At 40.2% G+C, this 23,256-nt stretch overlaps 1 protein-coding gene across 1 annotated transcript in view; it reads left to right on the top strand.

Moving 5' to 3' along the window:
- The first annotated feature begins 6,212 nt into the window (after nt 1-6,212).
- Nucleotides 6,213-23,256, top strand: part of zc2hc1a (zinc finger, C2HC-type containing 1A) — a 58,020-nt gene continuing 40,976 nt past the window's right edge. The window contains exons 1-3 of the mRNA XM_048596412.1: nt 6,213-6,295; nt 10,442-10,503; nt 13,352-13,468. Of these exons, the coding sequence (XP_048452369.1) occupies nt 6,226-6,295; nt 10,442-10,503; nt 13,352-13,468 (249 nt within the window). The 5' untranslated portion in view covers nt 6,213-6,225. The remainder of the gene's footprint in view (nt 6,296-10,441; nt 10,504-13,351; nt 13,469-23,256) is intronic.

The raw sequence follows: 23,256 nt of genomic DNA, 5'->3' as shown, positions 1-23,256 counted from the left end.
GGTTTGGGAACATGATCAGTGTGGACTAGTTGGACCGAAGGGTCTGTTTCTGTGCTGTATGAGTCCATGACTCTCTACTTACCTAATCTCTACTTTCTTTGTCTTGGTCTTTCATGCTGTCTTCCTCCTCTTTTTCTGCTCTGATTGGTTTTGTTTTTGTTTCTGCTTCTCTTCCTTTAACTCTTTTCTTGCTTTCCATTCAGGTGAGGAATATAAGCTATATGTGATATGGTGTATCAGGAAGGGAGGCTCAAATCACTGTCTGCCATTTTTGCAATGTAACTGTGGAGAAAATATGATCCTCAGTGCTTTGATTTCCAGCCCCTTTTCAATCACTTTTTATGGCCAAAACTCATAATAAATTCTTATTGCCATATTTACAACCAGAAAATCATTAAAGGTTGCACATTAAGGAATAGTGCATATATGTCAGATTTTATTATATCTTAAAGCATAAATTTTGCATTTTTCTCCCCCTTCTTTCAGTGGATGATGTCTGTTCATTGCAGTACAGTTCCTCAGGCATCAGGTCCTCACTTAATTGACCATTATACTTAATCAAATATTGTTAGAAACTAGTCAAAGCGCAGCATCACAGCTAGCTGGTCCTGTCCTCACTCATCTCCGTAAACTTATGACAATCCTGTGCATAGCATTAATTGATGAACTCATATCAAATAATGCCACAGGGAAGAGTGATGATAGCATGGAAGAATGTCAAATTCAATTTAAGAGTGAGAAACTTGGTTATGAAACTAGCATCTTATATGTAAATACAGGCAATGACAAATGCATGAAGACAGCATTGGTTAAAGTAGACTGCGAAAATAAGTCACTAATTAGATGGTAGATAAATATTTAAGGAAGTAGTTCATAATTCTGAGTGAAGATAAATTCCATTGAGAAGAAAGAACTATCTGTGGCTAACATACCCTCACACTTCCCACCCTCAGCAAAATGTCTACGTACAGACAAGGAGTGGCCGCATAGTTCAGCAGAACTCTAAAGGTTCTCCTCCAAGCCTGGTGTCTGGTGCTTTTCCCCAGGATGGCAATAGAAGACTCTCCTTCTTGACCAAAGCAGTTTGGGTGGAGATTGCGGAGGAGGTAATCAGCTGTGGGGTCCAGCTACAAACATGTGCCCAAAGCCACAAACGGATCAACAATGTTCTGCAATCCAGCAGGGAAAGCGGCAAAGTGGCATTTCATCAAAGGGCCTCTCTCTCATCAAACAATGAAATTTTGCAAAGAGTAAAATGGTAGAGAGGCAAGGCTAGAAAACCTGTACCAGTTTTGCATAAAAAGGCAACGAGACACTAATTAGAATGTGGGACCAGTACATGGCATGCAGATATATGGGAATAAGGGTGTTAAGTGTTTGTAAATTTCCCCTTTGGCCATACAGGATAAAGACACTTTCAAAGCTAAGGACAGGGCCAAACTGTCCCAAAGTCCACAAGTCATTCTCAGTTTACAATTTCCAGTTGAAAGCTCCAAATCAAAATTGATTAAAGAATACAAATAAGAATAGTGAAAAATCAGTGAGGGTTCTAACATCACCTCCCACCAGGGCTTATGCTCTGCCACTCTCACTATTGCCCACAACATCTTCCCTCACTCGTTGTCACCCACCCTCGGCCCCCAACACCACTGGATATGCTCTGTTGCACCGATTTAGCTGCTCAGGACACTTCCACCACAACTAACAGCTATGCCATCCACTTTAATCTCCTGTAATACCTGCCCCTCTCTCATTCATAGAATCCCTACAGTGTGGAAACAGGCCCTTCGGCCCAACAAGTCCACACCGAACCTCAGAGCATCCCACCCAGATTCATCCCCCTATAACCCACCTAATCTACACATCCCTATGGGCAATTTAGCATGGCCAATTCACCTAACCCGCACATCTTTGGACTGTGGGAGGAAACCGGAGCACCAGAGGAAACCCACGCGGACATGGGGAGAACGTGCAAACTCCACACAGACAGTCGCCTGAGGGTGGAATTGAACCTGGGTCCCTGGTGCTGTGAGGCAGCAGTGCGAACCACTGAGCTACCATGCCGCATCGTTCTAACTGAAACTGCCCAAAATAGGGCAGAAAGAGTCAAGGCAGGTAGTGAGCTGCTTGACATTAGGCTTCTCGCTCCTCACGTGGTGGCGGTGAGAATCAAGATGCTCATGATTGGTTGATTGACTTTGTCCAAGCCAATGGACTGGTTTTGGAAGCTGCCCTTTTCTTACTTTGCTGGGTACCCTGGGTGAAGTCCACCTCTTTTGACATGACTGAAGGCTGTTGACAACCACGACAAGATTCCTATCATTGTGTCTGTGCAAAGTAGAATGTCAAAACAGAGGCACTGTGAGCCTGGTAGCTCTGGCTGGCACCAGCAAAGCAAAAGACAAGGCAAGGCAATGTAAGGCATGCGTACAGTTCTGGTCACCACACTACCAGAAGAATGTGGATGCTTTGGAGAGGGTACAGAAAAGGTTTACCAGGATGTTGCCTGGTATGGGGAATTTTAGCCATGAAGAAAGGTCAGATAGACTGGGTTTGTTTTCATTGGAACATAGGAAGTTGAGGAGGCGACCTGATAGAAGTTTATAAGATTGTAAATGGCATGGATAGATGGAAAGTATAAGGCTTTTTGCCAGGGTGGAGGGGTCAATTACTAGGGGACACAGGTTCAAGGTGCGGTAGGGTGGGAGTGTGGGGGCAGCTTAAAAGAGATGTGCGAGGCATGTTTTTCTCATAAACAGTGGTGAGTGCCTAGAACGCACTATCAGAGGAGGTGGTGGAAGCAGACAAAACAGCAGCATTCACTAAGTCCCCAGACAAAAACATGAGAACAAAAACAAAAGAACAAAAGAGAAGTACAGCCCTTCCACCCTCTAAGCCTGTGCCGATCATCGTGCCCTAACTAACCTAAAAAACAAATCTTCTACCCTTATTCAGTCCTTATCTCTCTCTGCCCTCCCTATTCATGTAACCATCCAGGTGTCTCTTGAATGTTGCCAATGTGCCTGCTTCCACCACCTCCTCTGGCAGCACATTCCACGCTCTTACCACTCCCTGTGTGAAAAACTTCTCGCACATTTCCCTTAAACTTTCCCCCTCTCACCTTGAACCTGCGCACCCTTGTAACTGAAACTTCAACCCTAGAAAAATGCCTCTGGACTATCCACCTAGTATGCCTCTCATAATTTTATAGACCTTGATCAGGTTTCCTTTCAGCCTCTGTCTTTCCAGTGAAAACAGTTTTAAATTTTCCTCATAGCCAATGCCCTCGAAACCAGACAACATCCTAGTGAACCTTCTCTATACTCTTTCCAAAGATTCCACTTCCTTCTGGTAGTGTGGCGACCAAAACTGCACATAATACTCACGATGCGGCCTGACAAGGGTTTTATATAGCTGCAACATGGTTTGCCAACTCTTGTAATCCATGCCCTAGCTGATGAAGGCAAGCATGCCACATGCCTTCTTAATCACCTTGGCCACCTGAGTTGCCACTTTTAGGGAGCTGTGGACCTGTGTGCCCAGATCCGTCTGAACGTAAATGTTCCGAAGCATTCTGGCAATTACAGTATAATTAACACCTAAATTTGATCCTCCAAAACGCATCATTTCACGTTTGTTTGAATTAAACTCCATCTGCTATTTCTGTGCCCAAATTGCCGATCTATCTACATCTTGTTGTAGCCTTTCACAATCGTTGTCACTATCAGCAACTCCGCCAATCTTCGTGTCATCTGCAAACCTGTTCATCAGACCACCTACATTTTCCTCCAGATCATTTATAAATACAACAAACAACAGAGGACCTAAGACTGATCCCTGCGGAACACCACTAGATACTGGTCTCCATTCTGAAAAACAACCTTCCAATGCTATCTTCTGTCTTCTATGACCAAGCCACTTTCATATCCATCTAGCCAGCCCACCCGAATCCCATGAGATTTTAATTTTTGTACCAATCTGCCAGGTGGAACTTTATCAAATGTCTTACTAAAGTCCATATAAATTACATCCACAGCCCTTCCCTCATCAATAATCTTTGTCTCCTCTTCAAAAAATTCAATCAGGTTGGTGAGACATGACCTTCCCTGTACAAAACCATGTTGTCTGTCACTAACTAGTCCGTTTTCTTCCAAATGTGCATATATCTTGTCCCCCAGTATTTTCTCTAAGAGCTTCCCCACCACAGCCATCAGGCTCACCAGCCTATAATTTCCTGGAAGGGAAGAGAGGGCTATGGATCCTGTAAGTAATGATAGTTTTAGTATGGAAGGGCAAAATATGTCGGCGCAGGCTTAGAGTGCTGAAGGGCCTGTTCCTGTGCTGTATTATTCTTCATTCTTGGAAGTATAGATCCAAGTTGTTCAGCGAGTGAGCACTATGACAGCAAGTGAACAGCCTGTGGATGCAACCTGGTCCAGTCTATGAGCTGGGTGTGTGTCCCTGAGTGCACAGAGTCCTTGCTGCAACATTATAATAATAGCTGCTGGTGCACCACTGATGTGCAAAAACATCCTCTAAGTCTATCAGAGGTGTGCCACAAGGGTTTCTTAAGGGCTGGCAGATATTGGATGTTAATGTCTGAGGATGTAGGGTACATGTCACCAGTGCCCCGGAACGTGTCCTGACATGTTTATATCTGATGTTCAACATGGGGGTTCTTTGTAGCAACCGTGAGCTGATTTTGCCAAGTATCAGCTCCAATTTCCATGTTGAGATTTTATGATATCTTGCATTTGGTAATATAGAAAGCTGAATATTAAGAAAGCAAGTTGGGCATTAACAAGGCATTTAATAGGCTATAATTACCCTTAATTGCCAACTCTCCACCGCCCTGCCAGAAACTCACCTCGCCACTCATCAAAAACATACAAGATGCCGCTGACATTGAGTCAGGCCTCATCAGACTTCTCATGCAATTCTAGCACAAATCTCACTATGGCCCACTTTTCTCAGATTCCTATCAGATTCAAACCTCTGTCTTTGTTTTTAACTCACAATCCAAAAGATCTGTTTCCTTTATGAAAAGTCAGTGGTAAAAAATGAGCTCCTCTTAGTTCATTTCCCCTGTTTTTGAATATAATGGATTGAATAGCTTTAGTGAAAGGCGGTGCAGCTGTCTCAACCATTTGGAGGATGTGCTGAATCAACGTGGGGTCCCATGTATTCCTGACAAAATGCTTTTCAACTGCCTGTTGTGATTTTGACCGTGGTGTAGTGGTACTGTCACTGAAACAGAATTCCCCACCTAATTCGGAGTCTTGTGGTACAGTGGCATAGTGTTCCTAATTCTGAGCTAGGCCAAGTCTTGGTTCAAGTCCCACCTGCTCCAGAAGTGTGTGATAACAGGTATCTTCAATGACCTGGTTAATCGCTTTCACTGCCTGACTGCCATTCTGAGCGGGTGGCCTTTACACTGGAGCAAACCTCAAGGTAAAGGCAATATGACTCCACAACATGTTGCTGGAATTACCACAAGGGTGTAATGACCCCCATTTAATGCGGTTTCTCAGGACATTCATCTGTTGGACATCTCCTGTTTTGCTTTTGTTCCTCACATTAAATTCCATAGAAACATGTCACGGCTGATCATGCAATCTCAGTATCCCATTCCCGCTTTCTTCCTGTACCCCTTGATCCCTTTGGCCGCACGGCCCATGTCCAGCTCCAACACATTTAACAAACTGGCCCCAACAGCTTCCTGTGGGAAATAATTCCACAGGTTCACAACTCTCTTGAGCGAAGAAATTCTTCCTCATCTGGGTCCCCTTATTCTTAGACTGTGACCCTCCACTTCTGGACTTCCCCAACAACGGGGACAACCTTCCCGCGTTTGCCTGTCCAGTCCCATCTGGATTTTATATGTTTCTATGAGATTCCCCTTCCCCCCTCATTCTTCTAAATTCCCAGCGAGTACACGCCCAGTCCATTGATGCTCATCTTGTCAGGGCGCTTTGGCCCAGGTCAGCGGGCACTGTGCTCACTTTTGTCGAGTGAAGCCAACACCCTCCAGCCCACCTCGGGCTTAACGCCCCCCTCGGGGCATCACCGATCGGGTTTCAGCCTTCCCTGCCAGCGGGCATATTCGAAAGTTTGTGGGTAACCGAGTGAAGTGGTATTCAATCAGAGAGAGTCAGGGAGAAGGGGGCGGGCCAAAGGAGAGACCCCGCCCTTGGACGGCGAGCTGTCAGCCAATCAGGTCGGTCGATGTTGCGGGGTGCGGACGCAGTTCGCGTTGCTAATGAGACGAAGATGGAGGCGGTGCCGGTGGATCAAGGTGAGAGAGAGAGAGAGAGAGATTGATTCTCACAGAGAAAGAAAGAAAGAAAGAAAGAAAGAGAGAGAGGGATTCTCCCAGAGAAAGAGAGATCGACCGATGGCGGGGATCTGCCCTGTTCCTTCCCTCACTGTGAAGGTGGTGGGGCTGACAGCTGTAAAAGGAGGGTGGGTGCTGGTGGTGATGATGCACAGTCCCAGGGAGAGATCTCTGTTCTTTGACAATGCTCCTCGCCAACCAAACCCCTTTTAATCCCGACTGCTGCTGCAGATCATGTGTTTTTTTTTTCTCCCCACAAATTTTAAGACCAAAAAAAAGGTCTCCGCCAACTCAGATTTCGTTTTTCGAGAGAACTTGCGGCTCTCAACTGCGATAATGTTCTCTCCCACCCCACCCACTCTCCTCTGCCTTTCTCTTTGCATCGATTCGTTTGATCGGAATTGCATGATCTGTCCGGTTTACTGTGATTTTTTACTAAATACGTTGTACGCTATTGTAAAAGTAATTGTAAGGCTCGACGATGTGTACTTCATAAAGCTGTTATCATCCAAGTCAAATTCTGCTAAACAAGTTTGCTTATTTGAGTTATCTTAACATTGATTTGAGCCCCTTTTCACTTATTCCGCTCATGAATTGTTATTGTAGAAAAAATGTAGTTGTACAAGTTTATATATAAATGTATTGCCTGACTCTGAGAAAATAAAAACGTAGCACATACTACCATAACCTTTCTGTGGTTGCATGTCAGTTGGATGTTGATGAATTGGAAGCTTTTGCATTTCAAAAGATTGGATGCTGCCTGATGAATGCGTTTATACAGAGTTGCAAGCATTACTGTTTTTTCTGTCTGTCTGTTGCCATCAGTGCCATTAAAATTGATCGTAGTGAACACTCTCACTGGCATGATTGGCCAGTCCAGTGAGCAATCTGTGTGTAAGTGGAAATGCAGAGATCTGCAACCAGCTTTCTCGACAGTCTGAGAATCCTGATTTACTGCATCGTAGGCCAAGAAATTTGAGCCTTTGTCTGTCTGGAACCCTTGAAATCCAGTTTATATACCAAACAGTGATTGAATCATTACTGACAATGAAATGAAGGAGCACCTGTGAATGTTGCATATATTCATCAAGCCCCTGTGACATTCATCACACTGCTCAGTGTGGGTCTGCTTCTGCCATGCATTCTCGAATGGCTTTGTCTTTGTCTGTGAAACCTTGAACTGCACTGGTTAAAACTTGCATTCGTCTTACTTGCACAATTGAATCCTGACTTTTATTATATTGTGGCTGCTAGAAGGAGAGTGACCATTTCCACCAGTCTAATCCTTCATTTTATCCTTTCCTGACAATTCACTAGAAGGGTTAAAATTGAATCAATGGTATCTGTACTCATGTTGTTAAGATAATTAGTCTTTGGACCTGTTTTTCTCTCCTCTACATCTCAGACAGATTATTTCCTGTTATTTTAAAGTAATATACTGCCCTTTTGTTATTTACCAGATCGTTGCTGATAAATATGTTGCTCCCATCTGTTTAACATATTGATTCTCTTCAAACAATGTGAACTAGCATGTTGTTATGCTGCCTTCTGTACACAGCTCTCATTCAATCTATATTTGCAGACCTAAATTCGTACACATGGTTCTGTTTTGTCACAAAACCAATTAGACTAATATCAGGAAAAGGCTATTTCTATGAAATTTTTATTCTAAAGGGTAGATTTCCAGCAGACGACTTGGATTCTTTTTTAAGTGCTAAGATTTTGGTTTTGCTCTGGTGTTTATTTTCTAGCTTCTAAAAGCCGTATTCCAAACTGGTGCTGGTTATCATAGTGCACACTTTACGCAATGCTGCTCATTAATTACACCCCGCTTTGCAGTAGTCTTAAATGTTCACAACTGCCCTTTTACAGTCAACTTTCTTGGACCAACTAATTGTATAATTTGTAACCACATATATTAAGTTAAGGTAAATAGCGAGGAGGAAATCCTTAGACTATTGGAATGTCAGATGGGCAGAATATCGGCAAGTGGAATTTATTCCTGAAAAGTGAGCTGATGCATTTTGGGAAAACTAACAAGGTAAAGAAATGCATGATAAAGGGTAGGACTCTACAAAGTATAGAGAATCAGAGGGACCTTGGTGTGCATGTCCCCAGACCCTTGAAGGCAACTGGACAACTAATCTGGTAATGCTTTTCCTTAGAGCAGAGAAAGCTGAGGGGTGGTTTAATTGAGTGGCATAGCTAAGGTAGAGAGGAAGAATACTTTCCTTTAGTAGAGGGGTCGATAACCTGTGTATGTAGATTTAAGGCAAAGAGCAGGAGTTTTAAAGGGGAATTAAGGGAGTAATGTTTCAGCCTGATGGGTATCTGGAACTCACAGTCTGAAAGGGTGACCGAGGGTAGGAAATTTCAGAAATGAAGCGCCATTATGCACAAGGCTGTGGGCTAAATGCTGGAAAATGGGACGAGAAATGCTTGTCTGCTGTTGTGTACACAATGGCCGAAGGCCATAGAGTTCTAAAACTATGACTATTATGACAATATGAAATACAAACTGTAATCAATATATTTCAAAATATGTTGGGGAGATAGTTGATTTGGAAGACTAGGGTTAACTTGAAGGTTATGTTTTAGTTTAGATTGACATGAGCTTCCAACAAAAAAAAAGATAATAGAGCACGTTGGTGAGATTTCCTGACTGTTGGGTAGGAATGGTCCAAAATCTATCATTATGAATACTCCTTAAAACCTTAGCCAAGTAAAAACATTTTGTGCCTTGAATCTACACTTTGGCTTTAATGATTAGTGTCAAAGCAATGGTCCTCACTGCTGACTTCTAAAAATGTTGGTGACAAAGGGGGCTCTGAATCTTTTGATAGTCATATCAGAATATTATGGAATTAATCTTGAGATATTTATAGCAATCTGTGGCGTACAACAACAGTGATGCTATCAAGAAGGCTCATCAGCCAATCATCTTGAAGTGTCTCAGCCGGCAAACTGGGAAGTTAAAACCTTGGGTTATAATCCACAGAAAACAAAATAAACATTAAATATGTTTACAAACAAATAAACAATAAACATGCTGGATGTATCAGCATCATTGGCTCAAAGAATCAATAGCAATTTCAAATGCCACATTAGGATTCAAATCAAATTGTGATAAATGTGATCATAAATCGCAAGTAGGACTTTGTGCTGTATTATAGTAAGATATATTAACATTGCTATACTAAGTTGGTAAGAGGAGTAGAAATTATTTGGCCAGTTCAACATGAACTGCATGAAAAATCCTACAGCCAGAAGGTAGAGTCAAAGTAATGGTTCAAATACAGGAAGGAAAAGATAATGGGCCACATTGACTGGTCTTTGAAACGTCAGGGAGCAAATATGTGGTCAAGACCTTGTGAAAGTCCTGACGCAGTGACCTACATGAGAATTGCCTGAAAAGTTTTACCCTGCAGCAGACAGTTTACTTGCTCTTGGGATCCTCTGACATCAGACAATTTTGATTTATTTACCTAGGAAATGTTGGATAGAAAAAGCTCCCTGTAACTCCTGAGTAACTGATATGCCAATCACTTATGCTGACCACCTTCTTCCCTGACCTCGCATGTCCCCAACATGACCTGATCGATCATCCGACATCTCCACTCCCCCCACAACCAGATCTGCCTCCCTGATTAGACCTATAGCTTTTTGACAAAACCTAAGTAATGCCTCTGCCCCCATGAATGAACTTGATACACTCTGAACAAACTGGACTACTGCCCCACCTTCACTCACATGACCTGAGGGCTTCTGTCTTTAACTACAGGCCTGACTTCCACCTTCCTTTGCAATCAGATCTGACTCCTCTCCACCCCCAGGCCTCCCAACCTAAGCACCTGCTAGGCTGGACCCTCCTGCCAGCTTGAACACCACCCCCCGCCCTTTGCTGGGCATGGCTCTCTAGGCCTTCTGATTTAAGTTATATAAAAGCATAATCTTTAAAGGTGGTATTGATAGTTTGGAACTGATAGACATTGGAATGCCTTTTGGAGGACAACAGCTGTCCAATTAAGAGGAATGGCTGAGTCACAAGTGTACTTCTAAATGAATAATCATTTAATGTATTTTCATATTGATATTCTGTTTGTGAAGGTGGAGCAGCAGAATTGGCACCTTGCAAAATTTGTGGACGAACTTTTTTGCCAGCAGTGCGGGTAAGTATCAAGTATATTCTCGTTTTCTCTTTCCATATACCCACCACAGTTACCTGGAGATGACTGAAATTTATTGTTTTATTCAGGATTAAGAAATGGATGCCACCATTAATAGTAGGGACATTCAGCAAAAACTTGCAATTATCTCCTTTTAATGTAAAGTGACATCCCAAGGACCATTATGAAATAAATCTTTGTGGATCAGAACAATGTAATGCAAAATTTAAGCCTAATTTGAGGGAAAGTGTTTTGAACAAGGTAATATTTTATATCCATGCAAAACTCAATTGCTTAATTACAAAACATTTGAGTGGCTACATTTATGAATTCAAATGCTGCTCAGTTATGTTACTGCATATCCTTAAATATTGAATGGAATATTCAAGTATCAAATGCTTTTGGTAACACAATATAAATATTCTGTCTGTTGAGAAATTCAGTGAAAAAAAGTACTTTTTTTAGTCATCATGGGATGGCGGCTTCTCTACTTGATTCTGTTTATTTCACATAAAACAAGCAGCCTACTTGAACTGTTGCAGTCGATTTGCCACAGGTAGACACACAGTGATGCTGGGGAGAGTGTTCCAGGATTATGACCCAGGGACATAGGAACAGCAAGTCAGGATGATGAGTGTCTTGGAGGGTTACTTACAGGCGGTGGTGTTTCTATGTATCTGCTGCCTTTCTCGCTCTGGATGGTAGTGACCGTGGGTTCAGAAGATACTGTTTAAGGATCTTTGGTGAATTTCTGGAGTACGTCTTGTAGATGGTGTATTTGGTTGCTGCTGTGCATTAGTGATGGAAGAAATGATTGTTTCTGGTTATGGTGCCAATCAAATGGGCTACTTTGTCCTGGATGGTGTCAAGCTTCTTCAGTGTTATTGGAAATGAACATCAAGGGGCAATGGTTCACTTCTCTCTTGTTGGAGAAAGCCATTGCCTTGCACTTGTTTGGCCTGAATGTCACTTAGCACTTGTCAGCCCAAGTTATTGTTGCATTTGGCCATGGACTTGCTTCATTATCTGAGTAGACACAAATGGTGTTGAACATTTTACAAATATAGTGCTCATAGTCACTTTTAACCTCATGTTGGAATGAAGTTCATTGAAGAAGCAGATGGATCAGGACACACCCAGGGTTGGTGATGGTGTTATCTGGGACATTGTATGCAAAGTACGATTCCATGAGTTTGACTTTCAGGTTAATGCTTGATTCATCTGTCAGACACCTCTCCCAATTTTGCCACAAGGACCCAGATGGTAGTAAGTGGAGATTTGCAAGGTTGACATAACTGAGTTTACCATTGTCATTTCTGGTGCCGAGTCAATGCTGGGTAGTCTTCCCAGTTTTCTTCCTTGAAACAGCGGTTAAATGTAATGTGCATACATAAGTTGCAACACATACTCAAAACTCAACTTTGGCAGGAGCATCTCTTGTGTTTTGCAAACCAAGCTGTTCTTGGCTTCAGGCACATTTGCAAATAGAATTAGTATCATGCTCAAATAATTTGTAGGTAGTGCAGTCTGAACAATGTTATTTGTACTACATGTTCTATTGTATGTCTTTTGTTTAGCTAATTCAGCCCCCTGTCTGTCTGGATTTGTGTGTATAATTTTTATGGAGCAATAAACATTCTTTGGACTCCATCAGTTTAGGTATAGGATGCAAATTTACTTGGGTAATTTTTGAATACTCAGCCTGGAATGCAATGGGAGCAGCCTAGCATTTTCCACTGCAGTAAACAATGAAACTGAATAAAACAATTAAAGTATCTTGGGATGTCACAAAATTGTATCTCTTAAAGTTTTCACTCTCTAAAGCCCCGTCAGTTTTCATCATAAGTTACTTGGAAACTTCTGGGAGAGCACTAACTATCACTTATGGCAGCTGGGATTGACTCAAGCCCATTGAATGGGATGAATTCTGTGCGATATCCTGCGCAAATGAGTTTTGGGCAGAAACGTACCAATTCCCAGCGCACATTGGTCCCATCACATAGTTATCATTTATCTAGTTCACTTTAATGTTGGGTTGTTATTTTCATTGAGAACACCTCAGGATTTTTGTTGTTAGTAGGATGACTTCACACTAATGCTGTAGCAGATACCTATCAGTGGTTAAGGCATATTAGAAAAAGAATAACATTTTTGTTCAGGATTTGTTCATTCTTGATGCTCACAATTTGCGTAATAAAAAATAGGAAATCAGCTCCATTATTAACACCACAATTCTGCATTGTCAATTTTTGCCAATGAACTTAACAGATACTATATTCTGATCATTCAACATGAATTGGATTCAAAATGGAGCATGTTGAATGCGTTTATTGTATCCAGAAACTACAAACAAAGCAGAAATGCAAAATCAAACATACTTGTTAAAAGCGGAAAATGTGTGAACGTTAACATTTAGGTGTCCACTTAGAAGTGTTTTATTTTGTTCAAATACTGACTGTTGTGTGATTCCGTATTTATTTTTACCTAGGAAATGAATTACTTTGGAGTAGTTTGTTTGTATTTTATCACAATGAGCTTTAAAATTTATCACTAAAGACAATCAAATGTAAACTGCTTGTGATAAGATTTTATACATGGATGCAGCAAATATAGAAATCCAGCAACAGATGGCTAAAAATCTGATGGTAGAAACCTTTAGAGATAGTAGGTATTTTCAGTATCCACAGGTTCCTCAATGGCTCCATCCATCAGATTTTCTAGTAGTAAGGAAAGTGCGGAACCTTAATTGCTTGAACCAATGAAATATAACTTTTGTTGTAGATGAGCAGTTTCATATTCAATATTGTCAGCTTATCAATACAACTTTTAAGATTACTTTTTTCTCTTACAGTTAAAGCATGAGCCTATCTGCCAAAAAAGTGTTAATAAGAAAAGGAAGACCTTTGACTCCAGTAGGCAGCGAGCTGAAGGAACTGATATTCCCACCTTAAAACCTTTGAAACCCAGGGTAGGTAAATAAAATTTTACAAACATTTTTGGAGTCTTTTCTTTTCCATCTGTCATTGTACAGTAGACCAAATGAGTCTGATATCCTGGTGGTGTTTGTGCCTCTGACAGCATTCCTTTGGCTTTTAATACACCCTCATTTGGAATTTTGGGTATCCATTTTTATGGATTTCATTGCTTTTATTAATTACAGGGATAATATTTTTCATAACTTCGTGGGACTAGAAATGAGTCACTATGTGGTTTAAATTTGAATTTTGCTCATACCTTTCTTTGGGATATTAGGAAATGCGCTCATCTGTCTCAGCTCAATTTTGCATTCCTATCTACCCCAGAGCCTCTTGCACATTGCTTCTAACTCCAAACTATATTGTTTTGCAATACATAGAACAGGTGGCATTTAATTTAGTTTACACCTTTATAGAATTGTGAATAATAATATCTTTAAGTTTACGTTGAATGCCATAATCAAACTCATAGTCTACATTATTCATACTGACTTGTTGTTTTTGCCAGTTTGCCTTGAATTATGCATTATTGATATTTTGACCCACATTTTTATCACTCTGGTTTAAAAGGTAAATTTATTGCATAATGTATTTTGAACTACTGATTATTAAAGGTGCTCCAGGGTTCAGAAATTAATTTTTTTTCCTGTTGATTCAGCTTTTCAATTATGGAATTCTAACCTTTATCAAGTCTTTGATTCCCTCGTGCTATAGTCTTTTGCTTTATATTTATGTAATGTAGCAAGATCACTCAAATGTTGCTGAAATGAGAGATGTCGCACAAGTTTTTCTTGTTATACTGATTAGTACAAAATGCAAGAATGCCATCAGTCAAATTGTCAAATGCTCAGGTCACTTTAAGAATATTATGCAAATGCATTGGTCCATACTCTTGATGGTAATAGAAGATAAATAAAGGGAAACCAATGTTTCTACTCGCTTGAAATCTAATAATCCACACATGAAAGCATGGTTAGTTAGTTTGTGGAAGACACCAAGATTAGTGGGAAAGTGGATGTGAAGAAGGTTATCTAAGATTACAAAGAGATCTTGATCAGTTGGCCTGAAGAGTGGCAGATGGAGTTTAATTTAAGTAACTGTGAGATGCTGCATTTTTGTTAAAACAAACAGAGGCAAGACTTATACAATTAAAAGTAGGGCTTAGGGTAGTGTTGTAGAACAGAGATACCCAAAGGTTCAGGCACACAATTGTTTGAAGTTTGCATCACAAAAAGGGTAGTTAAGAAGGTGTTTAGTACACTTGTCTTCATTGCTTAGATTTTTGAGTACAGGAATTGAGATGTTACGTAGAGGTTTTACAGAATGTTGGTGAGGCCTCTCCTGGATTGTGTCTAGTTCTGGTCTCCCTGTTATAGGAAGCATATTATTAAGCTGGAGAGGGTTCAGAAGAGATTTGCCAGGATGTTGCCAGGAATGGAGAGTTTGAGTTATAAGGAGAGTCTAAATAGTCTGGGACTTTTTTCACTGGAGTGTAGGAGGTTGAGGGGTGACCTTATTGAGGTTTATGAAATCATGAGGGGTATAGATAAGGTGAATGGCAGGTGTCGTTTCCATAGGGAGGGATATTTCAAGACTACAGGACATATTTTTAACATGAGAAAAGAAAGATTTTAAAAAGGACACTTTTTTTAACGTAGAGCGTGGTCCATATGTGGAATGAACTTCCAAAAGAAGTGGTGGATGTGGGTACAGTTATAATGTTTAAAAGTCATTTAGATGAGTACATAAGATTACCATTGTGGTTTAATGCAGTTCTGTTGGAAGCTGACAGCGCCTCACGGGTGCCCTGCTTTATCTGTTCCAAGAATGCCCCATTTAGCACAATGGTAATGCCTCAGAACACGATGAATGATATGCTCAATATGAAGTTGTGACTTTGTCTCCGCAATGTACAGTAGTTGCTCCTATCGACCCTGTCATGGGTGGACATGATGATGGGCCAATTAGTGAAGATTAGGCCGTACAAACTTTTCCTCTTGTTTGCACCTGAACCACCTTCCACAAACCCAGTCTAGCAGCTGTGTCCTTTAGGACTTGGCCAATTTGGTCAGTAGTGTTGCTTCTGAGCCATCTTTTGGTGATAGTTATTGAGTTTGTTAACAGGTACATGGGAACACCACCGCCAAGTTTCCTCCAAGCCACTCACCATCCTGACTTGGAGATATATAGCCATTCCTTCAGTGATGCTGGGTCAAAATCTTGGAACTTCCTCCCAAACGGTATTGTGGGTCTTCCTACAGCACGTGGACAGTAGCAATTCAAGAAGCAGCTCACCATCACCTTCTTAAGAAGCTGGGCCATCTATATCCCATGGATGACTTTTAAAAAAAAAAATCCCTCAACCAGAGTATATCCTGTGTCCTCACCAAATTTTCAGATCTATTTTGTTTTCACAAACTCATTGCTGGTGCTATGTCATGAAAGAAAATTGGATGAATATTTGATGGGAAAACATTTAGAGTGCCATAAGAAAATTGGACCAATTGAATAGCTGGTCAACGATGCAGCATATACATGGTTGGCTGAATGGTGGCTTCCTGTGCTGCATATTATTTTATATTTATGTTATAAATCTTGGTCTTTCAAACGAGGGATATGGGGAGCAGTTGGGAAAGTGGAATTGAAACTTAAGATAAACCATGATTGAATGCATTCCATGATTCAATATTATGTGTTATATGGTGTCCTGTTTCTTGTGCTCCTATATATTATGATTTATGTTAATTGTCTTTTTATGATTATCAGTTTTTATTTGTATAACAATTGAGTTTTGTCAGATAATAGTTTCTTGGACTGGCTTCATTTTAGGGTAAAGTAAAAAAGAATGTAGACCTTGGGTATAGTTTAAACCTCTACTGGTGGAAGTAGATGCGGTTAGAGGAACAGATTAGGTGAGGCTGTTCAGGAGAGATCACAAGGTATAAGAACAGGAGTAGGCCATTTGGCCCCTTCAGCCTGCTCTGCCATTCAATAAGATGCTGGCTAATCTATTATTTCCCTTGCTCACTTTTAACCCTTGATTCCCCTACTGATCTAGACTCTATTGATCTTAATCATTATTAAACACAATTTAGGAAATTATTGTAAAAAATCTCTGAAGGACAGGATTAATCGCTACTTGGAAAGGCAGAGATTGATCAGGAATAGTCAGCACTGATTTGTTACAGGGGAATCCTGTCTAATTTAGTTGAATTTTTTGGAAAGGTGATTAAATATATTGATGAGGGTAGGGCAATTGATGTGGTCTACATGGACTGCAGTTAAGGCTTTTGACAAAGTCCGACACGAAAGTCTGATCCACAAGGTAAGGGCCCATGATACTCAAGGCAAGTTAGCAAACTGGATCCAAAATGGCATACAAATAGGAGGCAAACTATGATGGTGGAGTGCTTTTGTAGTTGGAAGCCTGTGACCAGTGGTGTGCCAGAGGGAGCGGTGCTGGGACCGTTGCTGTTTTCTGTGTACATGAATGACTTGGATGCCAATGTAGAAGGTATAATTAGTAAATTTGCACATGGCACCAAAATTAGTGGTGTTGTTGATAGTGAGAAGGATAGTCTAAGGCTACAGGTTGATATTGATCAGCTGGTAAATTGGACAGAGCAATGGCAGAGGCAATTTAATGTCGATAAGTATGAGGTGATGCATTTTATGAGGTCTAATAAAGGAAGGTTATACACCACAAATGGTAGGTCCCTGGGGAGTACTAAGGAACAAAGAGATCTTGGTGTACAAGTCCATAAATCCCTGGAAGCGTCAGCACAGGTAGACAGAGTGGTGAAAAAGACACAAGGATGCTTGCCTTCATTAGCTGAGGCATAGAATGCAGTAGCAATGTTATAAAACATTGGTTGGGTCACTGATAGAATACCATATGATGTTTTGGTCGCCACACCATCAGAAAGATATGATTGCTGAGGAGATGGAAAGGAGATTCACCAGGATGTTGCCTGGGATTAAAAGTCTGTTATGAGGAGATAGTGGAGGGTTAGGTTTGTTTTCTTTGGAGTAGAGGAAGCTGAGGGGGACTCTCATTGAGTTATACAAAATTGAGAGGCAGAGGCAGAGTAGATTGTGAGAATCTTTCCCTCATGGTAGACATGTCTAAGACCTGAGGGCATAAATTTAAAGTGAAGAGCAAGTGGTTTAGAGGAGATCTGAGGAAATTTTTTTTTTACCCAGAGGATGGTGTGAATATGGAATGTTCTGCCTGAGAAGGTGGTGGAGACAGGTGAAGTACTTTCGCAACATTTAAGAAGCATCTGGATAAGTACTTAAAATGCCAGGGCATAGTAGGCGGTGGACCAAGTCCAGGTAAAAAGGATTAGTGTAATCTGGTGCTTGTTGGTTGGCATATCCATGATGGTTTGAAGGGCCAGTTTCTATGCTGTATGATCTGCCCCGCAGCTTTCTGTGGCAGGGAGTTCCAAAGACTCTCGATTCTATAAGAAAAGAAGTTCCTCCTCTTCTATCTTAAATCAATGCCCTTTTATTCTGAGACTATCCCTTTGGTCCTAGACTCTCCCGTGAGGGGAAACATCCAGTCATCACAACCTGTCAAATACCTTAAGAATTCTATGCATCTCAGTGAGATGACCTCTCATTCTTGTAGAGAAATGTTTCTCACAGAAATAGAGCTTTATCACAAAAAGCAGTAGCTGCTTGTTCAAATAATCATTTTTAAACCTGAAAAATAGCATTTACTAAGCAAGGATGTTGAGGGATATAGAACAAAGATAAGCGTTTGAAACTGTGATACAGATTAGTCGTGATCTAATCGAATGGCAGAGTGGGCTCAAAAGGGCTGAATGGGTTCTTAATAAATCTACCAGAGGTTTTGTTATATTTCAGAAAGGGGTGAGGTGTAGAACTTAAATAAGATAACAAGGTGTAGAGCTGGATGAACACAGCATGCCAGGCAGTATCAGAGGAGCAGGAAACTGACGTTTCGGGTCTGGACCCTTCTTCAGAAAAAAGAAGGGTCCAGACCTGAAACGTCAGCTTTCCTGCTCCTCTGATGCTGTCTGGCCTGCTGTGTTCATCCTGCCCAACACCTTGTTATCTCAGACTCCAGCATCGGCAGTTCCCCCTATCTCCGAGGTGTAGAACTGAATATGCTTTTATTTGCTACTAACAGAATTGACTTTTTAGCATATGATGGCATAATATGTTACTGAAACGAGTAATTCAGTGTTGAAATCCCACCATAGAAATTTGAGACTCTGAATTCATTTAAGAAAAATCATAATTTGTTAAGTATAATTACAAAGATTATGGTCCCTCAATCATTTATTGTCTTATTACTTCAGTAAAAACATTGTGATAAACCTTAAAATGTAAAATTATTTTCACTTTGACATATAATGAAGATCTTCATACTGTGAAATCAGGATATGAGTCCCATTTTGCATTGTTTATATTTACAAATACTGTGAAATAATTTTCAAACTGATTAAAATATATGCTGTTATAACATCAATTCAAGCAATTTATAATTCTAAACAAAAAACTGAAAGAACTGCGGATGCTGGAAACCAGAAACAAAAACGAAAAAAAAACAGAAATTGCTGGAAAAACTCAGCAGGTCTGGCAGCATCTGTGGAGAGAAATCAGAGTTAACATTTTGGGTCTAGTGACCTTCTTCAGAACCTACCAGACCTACTAAATTTGTTTTTTCATTTTGTATTTATTCTATTTATCTTGACAGAATTTGCAACAGGAAATGGTTTAACTCTTGTGTTTCAACAGTGCATCTTTGCAGTCAAAATGTTACTGCATTATGTCTTGAGTTTGAAGAACAAAGAAGGTTATTAGATTTCAAAGTGAAAATGTATTGTTTGTTGTGTACATAAACACCGAGGAAGTCACAATTGCATTAAAGAGGAAACTGATTGAAAGTAACCATGTGAAATCTTTGACGTCATGTGGTTGAGCATTCGGAGCAAACATCCTTTGGCTTAATTGACACCACAGTCTCAATTTACAATCTTGATTGATGTCAAACCCATGGTTCAGTTTGACTGCAGGAACCCATCAATTGTGAATAGTAGAATTACCATTCTCCTGCATGAGTAGGTGGTAACATTGGATGTGCCATCTTAACCACACACTCCCCACCACCAATCATTACACACCCCGACATCTCAATTTTTAGGCTTTTCATCATGTTGACTTAAAGTCTTGACTGTCTGGTTGAATCTGCCGGAATTGATGCATTAAACTTAAGTTTTATGATTAAACAATTTAACATTTATATAAATTGCAGCCATACAGTTACTTTCTTATTTGTACAGGTCTTCTGGAATTCTGTTTTAATGACTGCGTCTGCATTATTTAGATCTCAAAATATGAACATTCTAAAATTGTCGTTAATCTTACTGTTCATTTCTAGCTGTGAGGTTTCACTGGTAGGCTTGGGTAGAACTAAGCCTAAAAAAGAGCTGTTTAAATATTTTCCTGTCCTAGCCTGCAAGATAAGATTTACTGAAGAGGTTCAGCATTTTGTGTGTATGAATAAACTTGTAACAATACTCCATTTAGCTTCTGAGACCTTGCAACAGTTCTGTAGGAACTTATTGAAATTGAAGAGGAGAGGGAAGAAATCTTTACTAATTTGACAAGTTATTTATTCTTGGTGGGGTTTTTGTTGAAATTGCCGGGCAGTTGAAATTCTATGGGAGTGGTGAAAATTTATGTTGAAGGCATATTCACTCACCAAGCCACTGACCACCAGAAGGAGCTGCAGCTCAAACCCAAACCCAATGCTACCTGAAGGCATCCCACCTGAGAGGCTGTCATGGCTCCTAGGACCTGCTGGAATGGAGCTACCCTTCCTGGCCAACAGGGTACCACTTCCCAGCTCAGGTCCCTCTTCCACTGACCCATGTGACATGAGAACTTCAAAGCCTGGCAGTCAATAAATACTTGGGACCAAGCTCTGGTCTGGTGAAGTAATGACTCCTGAAGAATTGAATTGAATCTGGGAGCACTTAAGTGATAATCATGTGTATGAGTGTCAAAATTGCCAAAGATTTTTATTAAGAATCTGCTGAGGAAGGAGACTGAAGGAAGTAATTCCTCCATGTGAGAATGAACACTTTTGTAAATGAAAATGTAATTTTTAAAATGGGAGGCATTGATCATGCAGAGCAAAATATAGAATTTAAAATATGTAAATAAAATTTTACTTGGGGAACACATACAGTGGTGAAAAACAGAGAGGCTGGCAAGCCTTATCAATGACTGCAATTAACTAATATCCAAAACAGCAAAATTGAATCTGTTCTTAGACAACGGAACATCCAATATAACCCTTTAGTTATGACGCCTGCAGATAATTTGAGTCTACAAGGGCTTTCTAGCGAATCTCTTGTTCGTTGATCTACGTAGCTAAATTGTCATTGGAGGTATTTCTAAGTTCCTCAAACTTTAATGACCAAATAATCAATTAGTTTATTTTTATTAATTTACTTACTGTGGTGCTTATTCTTTTTTTCAAACCCATCATTTGTATTTTAACACTGGAACTAGCAGATTTTATGTGCTCCTGATTACAGTTGGCTTCTTCATCTGTTTTGTAAACTTACAGGTTTCCACTTGTTGCCCATTTTCAGTTGACATTGGTGTCCATTCACTCCATCTGGTCGTCATCTGTTGCTGCCTCACTGGCTTGCTGCTTAGATCTCTGAAAGCTTGCTCAATTCCTGAGTCCTGCAGTCAGTTTATAGGTTATAATTTGGTCTGTCTGGCTCCACCTTCACCAGTCAGCTAATTCTGAGGTTAGAAGGCTTAAAAGAAACCTGAACAAGTAATAAAGGGTGAGAGAAATGGTGCAATTTCGTTGGTTATTTGCAATTTAATAGAGAGAACAAAAGAAGCCCATTGAAAGAGTGTAGGAAGAGCAGAAAGAGAAATCCAGACTTGCAATTGCAAGAATTATGCTCAGATTAAATTTTTAATCCTTTTAGTTTTCCCTTTTCAAATAGTTAAATTGATAATTCAATATTGATTGTGCAAGCAATTAACATGTATAGACAGAGTAACTTAGCAAAGTGAATAACATTTAATACTTAAGAAAATGAGTAACAGGTTGTAAAGGCAGTTTAGTATAGATATTTTTAATTAATCTGTTCAAAACTAACTCCTGGTTCAGAAATAGGGCTACTACCACTCAGCCACAAGAGCCCTCCATTCAGTGTATCATTTTGATTCTGTACTAATTGTTTTTTTTAATTCACTTGTGGGATGTGGGTGTTGCTGGCTAGGCCAGCATTTATTGCACATCCCATTTATTGCCTGGTTTCCGATTATCAAATCGTAGTATCCATCAAGTATACATTGATGAGTTTAATACAAGAATAAACTCCTTAGCTGACAAAAAAAAACACTAATTCATCCATTAGAATAGCTATGTGCTGATTGTTAGAAATATTTCCAGATTGATAATACAGTATTCTTGTGAGTAATGTGATTAAGTCCTTTTCTTGTTTGCGAATGGTGACGCTTGCATTTGGGGTAGCACGGTCGCTCAGTGGTTAGCACTGCTGCCTCACAGCGCCATAACTCGGATTCAATTCCACCCTTGGGCGACTGTCTGTGTGGAGTTTGCACATTCTCCCTGTGTCTGCGTGAGTTTCCTTCGGGTGCTGCAGTTTCCTCCCATAGTCCAAGATGTGCAGGGTAGGTGGATTGGCTGTGCTGAGTTGCCCATTGTGCCCAGGGATGCTTAGGTTAGGTGGGTTAGACATGGGAAAATGCAGGGGTAGGGGAATGGATCTAGGTAGGATGCTCTTCGGAGGGGCAGTGTGGACTTTAGGATGAATGGCCTGTTGCCACACTGTAGGGATTCTATGATTCTATGATAATATCATGTACTTCAGGGCCTGGGTTGTCTGTTCCTCTCCAATCTTCTATTTGGTTGAATCCACCTTTATAAGTAAGATTATCTGTTTTGGCTAACTTGTGTCTTGTTTTCCTTGATCTCAGACAAATTGTACAGATATGTGGCACATTTATGTGTGATATGTCAGCATTGTGGCTGTTGAAGCTATAGAATTTGACATGCGTACAAATTAATAGTTGAAGAAAGCCACCTACTCTTGTACATGCTCTGCCATTCAATATGGTCATGGCTGATCTAATTGTAATCTCGAGACCATATTCCCACATTACCTCTGATATCCTTTCACTCTCTTTGTGGCAGTTGAATGTTGAAGTATTTTAAATGAGCAGTATTTTAAAGTGCGTTCACTAATTAAATCATAATCAACTATTTCCATACATATAAAATTAGTCTGTTTACTACTGACTTGCCTTTTTCTGCCTTGCATCTGCTGTTGTCCACTCATGTCATCCCACGGTCCTGTTCTCTACGGTTTCTGTCATTCTCTTCCAACAACAATTGAAATTGTCTTACTGCCTTTCTCTCAAAGCAACTGATTGATTTTTAAAAAAAGTATGTTTTTAGAAATCATAAGAGACTATTAGCAAAGTGTTATTTAAATATCCTAAATGCTGTTGATATTTATTTTTGAAGTTTTCTATAACACTTTCTGTGGGATTTACTGTCACTTGAGAGTTACCATGCTAAGCAGAAATAAGACATCCAACCATAGGCTTTTGGGAGATATTGAGACTTTTTAAGTAAAACTTCAATGAAGGTATTAAAGTATTTGACAAATTAGTGGATAAAATTGAATTGTGAGATTTGGATTTTTTAAATTTTCCTGAAAAATTTGAGGACATTAGAAATGAGTTCCCA

Source organism: Rhincodon typus, chromosome 4 (assembly GCF_021869965.1).
Source record: "Rhincodon typus isolate 14 chromosome 4, sRhiTyp1.1, whole genome shotgun sequence".
Lineage (NCBI taxonomy): Eukaryota > Metazoa > Chordata > Chondrichthyes > Orectolobiformes > Rhincodontidae > Rhincodon > Rhincodon typus.
Note: the sequence above shows the minus strand (reverse complement) of the source record. Positions and strands in the feature narration are given on the sequence as shown.